Source organism: Equus przewalskii, chromosome 2 (genome assembly GCF_037783145.1).
Source record: "Equus przewalskii isolate Varuska chromosome 2, EquPr2, whole genome shotgun sequence".
NCBI classification, from domain to species: Eukaryota; Metazoa; Chordata; class Mammalia; order Perissodactyla; family Equidae; genus Equus; species Equus przewalskii.
Genome location: NC_091832.1, coordinates 52458168 through 52473073, shown reverse-complemented (window position 1 = coordinate 52473073; position 14906 = coordinate 52458168). Strand labels below are relative to the sequence as shown.

General features: G+C 45.5%; 1 protein-coding gene across 3 annotated transcripts in view; it reads left to right on the top strand.

The window, feature by feature from the left end:
- The window catches only part of ENTPD4 (ectonucleoside triphosphate diphosphohydrolase 4), a 33553-nt gene extending 28612 nt beyond the window's left edge, over nucleotides 1–4941 (top strand). For 2 of the 3 annotated variants that reach the window (XM_070606852.1, XM_070606855.1), the window contains exon 13: nucleotides 789–4941. In XM_070606852.1, coding sequence (XP_070462953.1) covers nucleotides 789–1017 — 229 coding nt within the window. In that variant the 3' untranslated portion in view covers nucleotides 1018–4941. Of the gene's footprint in view, nucleotides 1–140 lie in introns of all 3 variants that reach the window. The other variant, XM_070606861.1, reaches the window with a different exon arrangement.
- Nucleotides 4942–14906: the final 9965 nt, after the last annotated feature.

The following is a 14906-nucleotide window of genomic DNA, read 5'->3' as shown; positions in this document are numbered from 1 at the left end:
TATAGTAATATATGTTCTTTATTAACTCATTAAATGACAAGATCTGGCAGCAGAACTAGTCATTTCTGTAATTGCAATGTAGTGATGCATGTTGATGATGTTTCGAGGCATCTGCAAAACCTGGCCATGTGATGTAACAGGTCTGTGCGTTTCCCCGGGAAGTCCGAGGCCCCTGCTGCGGCCGCAGTTTGTCATCTGCCTTCGTGCTCAGAGGGGGCGCTGCATCTAGGCAGACTGGTAGCAGAAAGATGCACATTCTCCCCCATTCGAGTTCACCGACCCATTGTCAGCTGACCCCCACCTAAGACCCTGGTTCACTGATAATTGAGGGATTAACTTTTTTGGGCTTTTTCCCTTCATTTAATTGAGCATCTCCCAGCAATCCTTTTAGCTGGCTTAACTGGAAAAGATGTGAGTGCTGGGTCTTACTGATGACAAACGTGCTTTGATTCCACGTTGGATTCTGTGGGTTAGTGAAACCCTCACAGGTCTAGATTTCTGTAATTTTTGTTACCCGAATTATAGTGATGGTAACTGCTGCAGACCGAGGAGTAAACTGCCGCATGTTTTATCCTTAATCTTGCAGCCACACTCTATAAGGCCGTAGTACCCTACATTTAGAGGTAAAGAAACCGAGCCCCCAAGACCCAGGGGACAGTTTTCACGCAGAGCTGTCTTAAACCAAGTCCCCGACCCATGTCCCTTGCACTCCGACCTCACAGTCCTCCCTGTTTCGCCCTCTGCCATCTCTCATCGTTCTGTCATGTTGTTTTGTTTCCATGGGGCAGAGATATCCAGCAGGAGACCTTCCGGGCCAGTCATGCTCGCTGGCGGGGCTTCTCCTTTGTCTACAATCACTACCTGTTCTCGGGCTGCTTCCTGGTGGTCCTGCTCGCCATCCTTCTCTACCTGCTGCGGCTCCGGCGCATCCACCGCAGAACGCTCCGCGGCGGCTCTACCGCCACCATCTGGCTGGAGGAAGGCCTTGCGTCCCAGAAGATCGCTGGTCCCTTGTGAGCGCGACTGAGAGCCCCAGGAAGACTTTCCAGAGGAAAAGCCATTCTTGCCTCAGGGTTTCTGCTCTGTATTCTCATTTGGTTTTGTTTTTCCTTTCCCTTTTTGTTCCTTGAAACAAAAACACAATCCACTGTTTGTAAGCTCTGCTGTCCTAGAATTACTACGTTTAGCCACTTTGAATACAGCTTCAAACTGAGTAGGAAAAGGGAAAATCACTTCATTTTTGCTGTATAGGATATCTGCCAAAAATTGCTGAGATTGTTGGGTTTTTTTAAAGGTATGTTCAATTTTAAACAGATGCACTTTGATATGGGAGGGAACTGGCAAAGGTGTTTTTTTCCATCAGTGGAGGTAAGACCAAGAGCGATATCTTTACAGAACCAAAACACCTCCTGACTGAGACGATAATCCTCTTTGTTTCCTATCTTGATGCTTAGGTTTTGTTTATTGTTCAGGTCTGTTGCTATGTGTTTTCTTTTCAGGTTTAAAACATCAAAACTGTTTATATCCAAAATAGAGAACTATAGGTGCCAGGAGGTAATTATTTTTAAACTTGATAGAGAAGAGACCTGAAAAATGTGAAATAATCACTAGAGCTGTGTGTGTGTGTGTGTGTGTGAGAGAGAAATGCTCTTGAAAGAGAATGAGGGATACAGGGCTTTCTTTTAAAAACGCACACTTCAGAATTTACTGTTTCATGTTATTTTAAAAATCCCCATTACCATTATCTTTTCCTGACCGCAGGTACTTACTTTCTGTATCCCTTCTTTCAGTGATCTTGGAACGCTTTGTTTTTTAAGGAGTTGGAAAATTCCTAGTTTCACTGGTTTCAATGTTGTTCGACCTTGAGCTGCTGCCACTGACAGGCTCCTCAGAGTTCCTTAGGAGACGTTTTTGCTTGTTTAATTGTTAAGGCTCTAGTTTCTTCTGACTTCAGGTTGTTGTTCCCAGTCAGTTAAAAATGGTCTCAGCAGCTTTATTTTGGAGACCCCATGCTTAGCCTGACAAGTTCTCTCTTACTGCTGTGGGTGAGGCTGTGTTGGCGATGCCACCACAAATCCAGACTAAGAGAAGGGTCTAAATTTCATATAAGTTATAAACTCACATTTTGAAGAAAACAATTTGGACATTTTAAACAAAAACCTAAAAAGGACACCTAGGTTGGCATATGTGAGATTGGTTGTTTTTCACCTATTCATTTTTTTAGAAGCTTTGAGAATTCTCATACATAGTCTTTGAGGTGAAGTTCCTTTTCTTTGTGTGTGTATCCACGTGCGCACGTGTGTGGCGCATGCATTCTATTTCTTAACTCCAGAACAGTTAAATTCGTCTAGTTGGTAGCAAATGTGTATTTTGAGAACTATTAGCTGTTTCTTTAAAAAATCATTGATTAGAGAAAGAATTCAGATTCTAAAAGCCCTTATTTAACTTAGAAAAAAAGTTGGATTTTATTTGTTCATTAATTACTTAAAAACATGATATACTGTATACTGATGACTTAAAATATCACAAATTTATGAAAGAAATGCAAATTCTCTTTTTCTCCTCTTCAATATGAATATTTTAGCAATGAGAAACTTATTGGTAGAAGTTTACCTCTCACACAACCCAGAAGGTTGGCGGAGCCGGAAGCTGTTCCAGCATCTCGGCACAGAGGCTTGTTTCAGAGAGGATGGGGGTGAATGTCCCTCAGAAAGATCTAGCTCTGGAAACGCTGGGCTCCAGCTCTTTAGATCCTTATCGAGACACAAGCGAGCTGTCACAGACGCCCCGCAGCAGAGTGAGCTGGGGAGCCTCCTGACTTCCTGGGTGACGTGGCCTGCAGGCTGGACGGCATTAGTAGGGAAGAGGAAGTAAGTTCACACTGTAGCTCTTCTGCCACCAACCAGTTGGAGTGCTGAGGGCTTAACCTGTAGAAGGAGCATTTTTAAATGCCTGGAGTATGTCATTTTGCTTTTAAAATCAAGGTAAGGATAAGCAGCATAGGCACAGATTTAAATAGGCCTTAATTAGGACTTCCTACCATAAATAGCCCTTTTTAAATAAAGGATGCCAATTTGGTCCAGTTCTGGACTGTTGAGGGAGCAGAGTAGAGACGGACTCCTAGGAGTTCTGCTTTCAGCCTGGTGTGAGCATCCCCCGCAGGGGCCTACCTCACTCTCCAAAAGAATCCCCAGATTAGGGTTCCAGGGCCCAAAGAAGCTTACACTTCGCACAGCTAAGTGCCCACTATCCCCTGCCAAAGAACTCCCTGGGGCGGGCTCGGCTAACCTGCCCACAGGGAAAATCTGCAGGACCCTTGAGCTGAGAATGGTTTTTCAATTTTTAAAGCATTGTTAAAGAAAAAACAGGTGAAGAGTATGCACGAGAGACCATACGTGGCCTGTAGAGCCTAAAATATTTACCAAATGCCCTTTACAGAAGACGTTTGCTGCCCCCTGCGTGGACAACCCCATTACAGAACGGAGGTGCAGTAGCGTACTCTTAATTCAGGAAGATAGTTACCATTCGTGGGCACAAAAAGGTGGACAAGAGAAGTGACCCAACTTCTATCTTAAAATATTTGTTTATGCACCAGAATTTCACTTCTTACAGTTCTCTCTAGATTATTTTCAAGATCAGTTTTCTAATAAACCAGGAAACATGCCTCCCCACCCCCAAATTTAAAAAGTGCTGTTCAGGAGGGCTCACTCTTGTGCCAAGATGTCTGCTGTCCTGAGAAGGTCTCATGGTTTTATCACCCCTCTAGCCTCGCCAGAGGAGGCAGCCAGGGGCTTTCCCTCGGGGACGTGGGGGTGAGAGGCAAGCCTGGGGGGGGGGGGGGCTGAATTCAAGAGGAGGAGAATTAATACCAGATAAGAGAGGCCAAGGCGGCATCTGAATACTGTAATAGAAAGTCAAAGAAATTGGCCTGGCGGGAACTCGCTAAAAGCCTTGTCGAAGACAGAGCGTGGTGGGTGAAGTCTTGATGGAGGCACGCCCACTGTCAGTGCGTCTGTCCGTCGTCAGTCGTAGCATGTGCTGCTCCTTTTCAGACCTCCAGAGGGTGCTCTCAGAGATCTCACCATCCATTGAAGGACATCACACTAAAGGTACAAACATACTGATTCGTACCCGTGGTTTTTGCACATTTTCATCCTAAACTGCTGGATTTCGGCAGCCCTCCCCAACCTGGGGGCAAACCGAAGCGGCTGCTTGTGGCTCAGCCTGGAGCCCTGGAGGCTGAGAAGATCCCTTGCCCGTGCGCACTGTCATACCTGTGGATCCACACCTGTGCCCTCAGGTTGGCAAGCTCTAGAAGAACAGATGTTTAAACCTTAAACTCAGGCCTACATAGACTAGTTTTCCTTGTAAGAAGCGTGCTAGACTTAGCAAGAAACTCTAAGAGGCAGATGTGTTTTCCAAGCTTTTTAAAAAAGTCAGCTTTTGAATTTTGTGTGGTAATGTGCAATGCAGCAAAACTACCTATAAGTAAATTATAAAGTTATTTATTTCAGTGTTTTGTTTTTTATGATATTGATTTTTCCTTTCAATAATGAATGATGTGACCAACCAAGGAGATTTGTTTGTTCTGTTGCTAAGAGTATATTTTACAGTTAGGAAATAGAAAAACTAAGGGAGCATCTTTAAGTGTTTTTTATTTCAGTGATGTTTTCCATTCATGGTAGGAACACTTGTCTTTGGGAGACTGTGGTGTCATATCCCTTTGTGTGTTGGGCGAGCTCGCGCCGCCACACGAGCGCGCGGAGGGGTGTTGACAGTCCATGAAATGGGAGTGCAGCCGTGGCCCAGAGACTCTCTGAGCTGGCTTTCTTGCAGTTTATATAGATTTTTTCTCTGATGTTTGAATCTTGTTGCCTGTTAGAATGCTTTGTTGAACTTGAGTCTAAATTCAGTAAAATAAATTGTCTGCGTCTGACTGCACCCTCGATGCGTTTGCTGTATTTGCTGTGCATTGCTTGGAGCCCTGCTGTATGCGTTGTGGAGGGAGGGCCTGTGCATCCTGCAGCACAAAACCACGTGTTTCACAAGGAGAAATAATTCCCAAGGTGTGATATTAAGCCATTCACCTACAATACAGGCCATTCTGAGACGACTGTTTGTGAGGTGATTTTAAGGTATCTGTTAACTATATAGAGAGACCAAAAAATGAAATTAACCAACTTTTATGTGTTTTTCTCTCATAGATATTAAATCAAATGCTGACTTTATGTTACACCGTTTTGCAGATAGATCTAAGCTTGAAGCCCTTGGCTTCTTTCCAGAGAAATAGGAATCTCGTTAGTAATGTTACCAGTGTGCCTATTAGAAGCTACACCTCCTTTTCAGCTGGGGGTATACAGAGGTTTTCCTGGAGGAGGAGTGGGGGCCTGAGCCGGAACCTGAAGACAGATGAAAGGGGAAGGGGACCGCAGTTAACAACAAAAATAAGAGCCTAAGAAATATGTCTGAAAAGGTGAGGGAAAGGCAGAACCAAATGGGAGCGGAGAAGGAGCAGAGGCAGCAGGAGAGCGCATGCTCACCCGGTGACAGCAGGGAGGTGGTGTCGTAATGGTAAGAGAGAGCTTGCTTGAGTGATTTTTGAGACAGTGCAATAAATATAGGTCTTTGTGCCTGAGGGTAAATACATTAAAATATCTAAGGCGTCTAAAGATGTCTAAATTTTATTCCACTTGATTGAAGAGAAGTAAGTGCAGATTTCCAACTGCTACCCATGGTAACAGATCTGAAAGGCAGTGGTTCTGGGTTTTTGCTTGTTTTCATCTGTTTCCATTTGTCCCATGAATCTGGAATGCACAAGTGGATCTTTTTTTTTTTTGAGATCCTGAAATGCTAATGTTTTGCACAGGGGCTTATGGCGCTCATGCTGGTCTGGGAGCAGAGATGTGAACGTCATCTCCCTCACAGTCAAACTGTCTTTTGGAAAGGTCATCAAAAGACAAAGGAGCCCCTTTAATCCCAAAGCCCAGTGTGGCAGATTAGGCCATTTGCCTGGAGCATCAGTGTCAGGATGAAAGCAATACCGTGAAGGTCCTCCCAGCCCCGCCTTGTGTGGGAGCCTGACTCCTCAGCCTGTGATCTGCCCCCGTTAATGGGAGTCGAGCTGTCGGGCGTTTCCGTTTGTTACCAGATAGTGCCCCTCCCGGCAGGGCGCCCCTTTGTATGAGCACATCACGGGGGCTGAGAGGACCTGCCGCTGGGAGACCTGTGCTCGGCCTCCGGCCTCTCTCTGCCTTTGGTCCTGTTTGGCAAGTGAGTTACATCTGGCTCCAGACTTCACGGCCACTTAAACGTTTCTGTCAACAGCCTGTTGTGTGTAAGAGACCCAGATAAGAAGCCCAAACGAGAAACCCGGCCTTAGGAAAGGTTTCTGCCCGAGAAAAGTACTGCCAGCTCCTCACAGAGCATGACGGTGATAGGCACAGAAGACAGGCTTGTTTAAATACAGGCGCTCTACTAAATGGAGGGAAAGCAGATTCTGCTTTCTCCTGAAAAAAGACGGGGGAAGTGGGGCTGTGGCCGGGTCGCAGCAGACGAAGTGCGCCGCCCTGACTCCTGGCTTTGTCGGTGGTTGTGGGATGCCACTGGGCACCCTTTTCGGCCTTCATGATTGTAGGGACATTAGCCGGTGTGCCCCTTTAATGGCCACGTGTTCTGGAGTCTTCTTATCTGGGCTATGCGCCAGCACCCATGATGATCGCAGTACTGGGCTTGGCCGACCAGCTGCTTTCTCATGGGGTAATTGACACCAAGACCCTCAAGGTCTCCAGGAGGGAGGTGGGGGGCTCTGGTCCTTGGAATGCGGGCCATACAAGGATGATCCCCCTTGGTAAACACGCAGCCTTTGTTCCTCTGCCTGCTTAAGCCCACTTCTCCCAGGGGGCCGCAGCGGAGCACAAATCTATGTCCAGCCGGCCGCCACCGGACACTCTCCCTGTCAGTCAGTCCAGATAAACCTCTATGTCTGGTTCTCAGTCTCCAGGTCGTTTCTTCCGGCTCTCGGCTCGATACCCTGCTCCCCTAGCCCCGCTGGGCCTCTGGCCTTACTCGATAATCAGAGTTTGAAGTGGGCATCTTGGGAAAGATTAATATCTTCCTGCCGTGAAGACACGGGACTTAAGCTCCAGGGACCTGGCTCTGCCCTTTCTCCTCCTAAGACCCATCTTCTCCACCTGCACAGGCTTTAATTATTACCTAGATTTTAGATTCAAAAAGATTGAGGCACATCAACGTTTAATGGGCTCTACTCAGCCCCATAAAGTCTTTTATCTTGGTAATGGCAACACAATAGAATTTTCTGGAATTTCCTGACCATTCTCCATAATGTTCAAATCACATTTTTAAAATTGTCTTCAACCTTTTGTGGCCCTGTTGCCCATCAGTGTACCTGTTTGATCCCTGAACCTTCTGGAGCATGGGTGGTGACATGTGTACTCTCTTTATTTCTATATTTATAACTAAGCCAATAGAAAACAGCTTATAGCACGTAGTGCCTTGTAAATATCTGGTTTCTTTGTCAAACCACCTCTTTAGATTTCTAGGGTTTGTGAAACAAATATTTTACAAATCTTATATTCTCAATCTGCTTTTTTCTTTCCAGATTGCAGAGTTTTGTGCAGTTTTTTGTGGGGTTTTTTTTTTTCTTTTTTGAGGAAGATTAGCCCTGAACTAACTGCCTATCCTCTTCTTTTTTCTGAGAAAGACTGGCCCTGAGCTAACATCCCTGCCCATCTTCCTCTACTTTATATGTGGGACACCTACCACAGCATGGCTTTTGCCAAGTGGTGCCATGTCCGCAACCGGGATCCGAACCAGCGAACCCCAAGCTGCCAAGAAGCGGAACATGCGAACTTAACCACTGCACCACTGGGCTGGCCCCAGGGTGTTGCATTTTAAACTGTGGTTAGAAAACCTTAGGGGAACTGAATTTACTTCAATTTATTTCCTTTCTTCTTAACCCATTTAGTCCTGAAACAAAGAAAAACCAAAGTAGGGAGTGGTGAGTAGGGACCAAGTACAACAGATGTTTCCGGAAGCCCAGCCTAGAGAAGAGAGTTTCTGTTTATCGATCTTGTTCTAAGCATAGCTTCACAATTTTTTTCACCCAAAATTTTCCTTAAAAGATAGTCACTTCTTAACAGCTTCCCACCAAAAAGCAAATGTAAGGGGGAAAAGGATGGATCCAGCTTCACCTGAAGGAAGGATTTCTGTTCAACAACATCACACCCAAAGCCAACAGATGGCAGATGAGAAGGTATTTGCAATGACTAAAGTTGAAAAGGGATTAATATGTGTTGTACAAGGTTTCTTGCAAATCAACAAGAAAAAGGAAATCAAAATAAAAATGGGCTATGAGTATTAAAAAGTGATTCACAGAAGGGCAAGCCCAAATGCTTAACAAGAAGAGACAAACTGAGGGAACCAGAGAAGTGCAAATGAAAATAGAGCCCCTACCTTGCCCTCAGAATTGCTATTAGAAGTGTTGGCAGCGATGTGGGCCCAGTAGCTTAGGTATTGCTGGGGGCATGTAACCCACTGCGGGCACTCTGGAAAGGAAGCCGGCAGCACTTGCAAGTTTAGCCCAGCATGTGTCCGAGAGCCTGTGCTGCCCAGAGAGATTCCCACCTGATCCATAAGGGGACTACAGAGGGATGCTCTCAGCAGTGTCATCTGAGCTATCTGAGGAGGCAAGCAAGGTCTTGAGTAAGTAAAAGGTGGCCATTGCACACTATGGAGACTGTGCAGCCGTTCGAAATGATGGACTGGAGGTAAATAGACCAAAATGGAGGATCTTAAAAATAGTGTTGAAAACTTAAAGAAATGAGATTTATGACATAATGCCATTTATGTAAGCGTAAGGCACACAACATGATATGTCATGAGGACATGCATATTTCAACTGTCAAACATTAAAATGGATGTTATGGGGGACGCAGGTTGGTTATGAAAGGAGGACAAAGGATAAAACTGGTCTCCTCGTTTTAGGCTGACTAACCACACCCGTTTGCCCGAGTCTTTCCTGGCTTGAGTACTGGAGCCTCAGCCCAGCGAAGCCCTCACCTCACAGCCCAGAGAGCTGGTTGGTTACCCCGCCCCCACGGGGTCCCTTCAACACAGCAGCCTTGAGAAACCTAATGCAGATCAGGACACTTGTTCAGCAAAACCCATCCAGTTGGTCTCGCTCAAAAGAAGAACCAAAGTTTTTGTAATTGCCCATAAGGCACACACAACATGCGCACTCCACACCCCTCTGACCACCTCTAATTTCTCTCCGAGCCTCATTCTGCTCCAGCCCCACTGGCCTCAGGACCTTCCATGACTTGCTCTCCCATGGAAGCCCACCTGGCCACCTACTTAAACCTTACGCTTTTGCCCCTCCCCAGCACTTTCTGTCCCCTTACCCTGCTTTAATTTTCCCCATGGTGTCACCTTCTAGCATATTCTATATTCATTGTTCCTCGTGAGTCTCTACTAGAATGTAATCCACGGGGAGAAGAGTTGTGTTGGTTTCTCTGCTGTATCCCCGGTGCCTGGCACAGGGTCCGAGACACAGTAAAGGCTCAGTGAATATTTGTGGAATGAAAGAAAAGACCTTGCAGGAAGGGGTAACGATGGGCTGAGAAAGAGGAGCCTGCTTAACTCCCCCTCTGCCCCTGAGGTGTGGGGCAGGAACCAGGGCTCAAACCCCTTCCTCTATCTGGGGGGACATGCTTCCTGTGCAGAATCATCCCGCAGCGTGATGATGGCCTGTGACTGCCAGGCAGGCTGTGGTAAGCACCTCGTTGACACCCACGCTCCTGAGCACGGCAGCATGAGGCGGCGCAGTTGCTCTCCTCACTTTCTAGGTGGAGGAGCAGCCGTGGAGAGGTGGCGGGACCTGCCCACAGCTGCACAGCCAGTAAGCGGTGGGGCTGGGATTTTGAATTTGGCAGCCTGGCTCCCGTCTAGAGCTACGCTGTCCAGTAAGGCAGCCGCCAACCACATGAAGTATGGTCACTGCTAACGAGACGGGCCGTAAGGCCAGATAGATGCCAGAGTTCAAAGCCTTCGTCCAAAGAAATAAGTAAAAGATCCCAATTTGTTTACATTGGTTACGTAAGACATGATAACATTTTGGCTACATTGTGTTAAATGAAATATGTTATTAGATTGATGTCACCTGTTTTTTTTTACATTTTTCACGTGGCCGCTGGAAGCTTCACTGAGCTGCGTGTTCACGTTATTCTCCTGTCAGACAGCGCTGCTCTCGGTCCTGGCTTCTCAGAGCATGGTCCTTGGACCAGCAGCACACGGCCTGACCGAAGCGCCGAATCTTGGGGCCGCCTCAGACCTCCTGAGTGGGTTCCTCACTACAGGGTCTCCAGGTCGTCCCTGCTGCCCACTGCAGGTTGGGAAGTGCCGCTCTAGACCAGGAGTTGGCAAAATTTTCCTTCAGACAGCCAGATAGTGATACGTTAGCTTGGCCGACCATTTGACTTCTGTCTGAAACTGGCTTCACTCTGCTCTTGTAGTATGAAATGTGTCACAGATGATATGTGAATGAAGGGGTGTGGCTTTGTTCCACAAAAAGCAGATGGTAGGCCAGTTCTGCCCGTGGGCGGGAGTTGCCAACCCCCGCTGGAGACCAGTACACAATGCTGGGCCTCACACCAGGGAAGACCTCCTGCCTCCAAGATCCCACCGCCTTTCCTTCCAGACCCCTCTTGAGAGTTATAGTCTCTTATTTCTGTTTCCTACTAGATGTTACCTAGATGTCCCAGAGGATCCTGAAGCTCACGTCCAAATATGAGCCTTTCCTCCCCCCGACCTCCTCTCTCTATGCACCAGGTGAGTCAGACCAGACTCCTGGAAGTCACTCTAGATGACTTCTTTCTTATCACCCTCTCTCCCCATCTAATCAGCCACCAACCAAGTTCAGGCCCCCCGTTTTTCTTGGATATAAGGTTCTAGGTGCAGTCTCACTCATCCTGTCTGGATAGTTTCCCCTCAGAGCCTGACCAAGGGCCAAGTGGCAGGTCTGGGGCCTCCCCTCATCAGGGGCCGAGTGGCTGCTGTCCAGCTACAGAAAGAGATGTTGCCACTCTCTGTGGTGGCTGCTCTAACTGCTGCTCTGAGAACCCGAACCGCCCTTGTGAAGAAGCAGTGTCCCCTTTGCAATGTCATCAGAAGCTGAAAGTAGTCACTCTATGGGTGGAAGTCCAGAAGTGTTGAGCGAATTGTACGAAATGATAGAGACAGTAAATGTGAAGGTCTCCACAGCTCTCACTTCACCTCCACTGTTAGTGAGGAACTGAAGAGAGGTGATAACGTGACCAGTTAGCTTCCCTGGATGAGGAGCCTGTGTCTTCCCCAGGGCGCCTCCTTGGGGTGTGTTCACTGCTTGCTCTCAGAGCGGAGAGTGGGCTCAGACTTGGAGAGCTGAGGTTTAGCACACAGACTCATCTCACTCTCACGAATGAATGAGTGCTAACCCGTCATGGTGAGGCGAGTGGCAGGCTAGCGAGAAACTCACTTCGAATCAACAGGTATAGCAGGTATGTTAGTTTCCTGGGGCCGCCATAACAAATCCCCACAAACTTGGGGGGGCTTAAACAGTAGAAATTTATTCTCTCAGTTCTGGGGGCCGGAAGTCCAAGGGTGTTGGCAGGGCCGTGCTCTCCACTAAGGCTCTAGGAAGAATCCTTCCCGGCCTCTTCCTGGCTCCTGGGGGTTCCCTGGCAACCCTTAGTGTCCTTGGCTGTGGCAGCATCTCTCCAGTCTCTGCCTCACCTGCACTTGGCTTTCCTCTCTGTGTGTCTTCAGATCTCTCTCTCCTCATAAGGACACCAGTCACTGGATGCAGGGCCCACCCTAATCCAGTACAATCTCATTTTCAGTTGATTACGCTTGCAAAGACCTGATTTCCAAACCAGGTCACATTCCCGAGTACTGGAGATTAAGACTTCACCATCTCTTTTGGGGGACAGAATTCGACCCACAACAGCAGGTGATCATTTATTAAGCACCTTCTAGGAAGACAGAGCTCTGGTAAGGAAACGGTTAACTCGACTCCTCAAAAGGGAAGGGAAGCCTGTATGAGAAATGGGCGAACTCACTATAATAGAAGATTTTAACTCACTTTTCCCAGTTATTATTAGATCAAGCAGCAAAAATTAGTTTACTACACTTGAATAACATGCCAAGCAAACTTAATGTATGGACATTTGTGGAACACATACTTTTCAAGTGCAGGTAGAACATTCACAAAATTTGAGCTTAACGAATTTTGAGCAATTAATTTCACACAGACCACCTTTTCTGCCAACAATATCATGTTAGAAATTAATAGCAAAAGATAATTTTTAAAAAGACACAATATTTAAAAATTTTTAACACATTTCTAAGTAACTCATGTTCCAAAGAAGAAACCATATTAAGAATTAGAAAATAATTAGGGCCGGCCCAGTGGCACAGTGGTTCACTGTGCACGTTCCACTTCGGTGGCCCAGGGTTCACCAGTTTGGATCCCGGGTGCAGACATGGCACCACTTGGCACGCCATGCTGTGGTAGGCGTCCCACATATAAAGTAGAGGAAGATGGGCATGAATGTTAGCTCAGGGCCAGTCTTCCTCAGCAAAAAGAGGAGGATTGGCAGTAGTTAGCTCAGGGCTAATCTTCCTCAAAAAAGAAAAAATTGAAGCAAATAATTAGATCTGACCGTAAATGAAATACATCTGAAAACTTGCTGGGTGCAGCTAATGTTGTACTTAGAAGAACACTACAGTTTTAAAATGCATATATTAGAAAAGCATAAAAGATAAAATTTAATAAACTAAGCATAAAAGGGCTAGGCAAAAAAAGAATAAAGCAAATAATAAGCTTGAAAATAGAGGATCAGCAAAGCGTAAGTTGGTTTTTTGAAAAGACTGATAAAATGAACAAAACTTTAGCAAAATTGTTCAAGAAAAAAGAGAAGGCATAAACAATTTTACAAATAAAGCAGATATTAAAAAGATAAGAGAAAATTATAACTATATTAATGCCACTAAGTTGGAAAACTTAGATGAAATGAACAAAATCCTATACAATAACAACTTAACCAAACTGATTCAGGAAGCATTAAGGTACTTGCATAGTCTTACATTCATAAAAGAATTAATTAGTGATTTAAAATCTTCTCACTCAGCCTAAGTAGTTTGATAGGAAAATTCTACCACTGTTCAAAGAACAGATAATTCCAGTCTTATGCAAACTTTTCCAGATAATATAATATAGAGGGAACATTCCCCACCTCTTCTGTGAGGCTAGCCAGACCTCATATGAAAACTGGAAAAGGACAGTGGGAAAAGGAAAAACTAAGAAACGTATTTATGTAACTCAGTACCTTAATAATAAAGGAGAAAGACTGAATGATCACACCAGTAGATATAGGAAATATATAAATAAAATGATAAAATTCAACATGCTTGTAACAGTAAAAATCGACTTAGGACAAGGAAGAGCAGGGACCCCCGACCCTAGCAGAGGCATCTGCCACCGCCGGCAGCTGGCCTGGTGGGAAAGTGCTGCAGTCATTCTCTGCACAAGCAGAAGCAAAACTAGGGTTCCCACTAGGACCCTTTCTCCGTGGCCTCTCCCAGAATAACCAGGCCTGTGCACAAGGTCAAGGAAGCAAACAAAATCGTAAGAATTGGAAAGGGAGAAAGAAAATGGCCATTTTTCACAGATAAGCTTGTCTACATGGATTCTAATAAAAGAATCTCTTTATTTATTAGAATGACTAAGAGAGCTAGCAAAGTTGCTAGATATTTTAATATCCAAAGAGCAATTGCATTTCTGTATATTGGCAACAGAATTAGAAAATGTAATTTGAAAAATGCCATTTATAATAGCAGTAAATAATATGAAGTGCTTAGAATAAATCTAACAAAAGGTGGGCAAGACTTTTATGCAGACAATTATACAACTTTAATGAGAAACAAGACAACGAAAATGGAAAAATATTCCATATTCATTGGCAGAGATGCTTAAGATATCAATTATAAGATATCAATTCTCCCCAAATTGATCTATAGATTCAGTGCAATTCTAATCAAAATTCTGCGAAGGTTTTTAATAGAAAAGCCGATTCTAAAATTTATGTGGAGGAACAAATGGTCAAAAATGGCCAAAGCACCTTTTAAAAACACAAAACGTTAAGATCTTTGTCATACCATGATTGTGTCATATCTCGTCATTACATGTTGTGTGGTTCTCCCCTTTAGGACAGGGTGCGGGTGGCTGTGTCTCTATCCAAGGCTCCTGGATGCTGTCTTTTCCCGTGGGTGTCACCACCCAGAGGGTGGAGATGTCTCCCGGTTCAGTGTCGCTCTAAGGCGATAATTGAACCTGAAATGCAGCTAGTTAACACCCCTAAATTTGAATACATCCTGCAGCATGGGCAAATTAAGACAAACGTTCAATTAATTAGGTTAGGCGATTCGTTTTTCTCATCAGATTGGCAAACATTAAGAACCGGTGCAGTCCAGCTCTGGAGGGTGTGGCAGGACAGACAGGTGCTCTCCTCTTCAGGGCTGGCTCGTGGGACCATGACATGCTGCAGTCCTTGGGGCAAGTCATCTGATAGTATCGATCAAAACTTAGAATACTCCTCCCCTGTGGCTAGACCATCCCACTCCTAGAAATCTATCCCATAAGAATGAAAGCACTGTGTGTACTGCGGAATATATAGCTGGCACGCGCAGGCCTCCCTGCTGCAGCCAGGCACGGTTCTACACTCCTCCTTATACGGATGCCCTCGTTTAACTCTACCACAATCCCGTGAAGCAAGAATGATTACCATCCTCATATTTCACATAAGGAACTAAAACTTAAGTCAAGCAACTTGGTAAAGCACATAGCTAGGGTG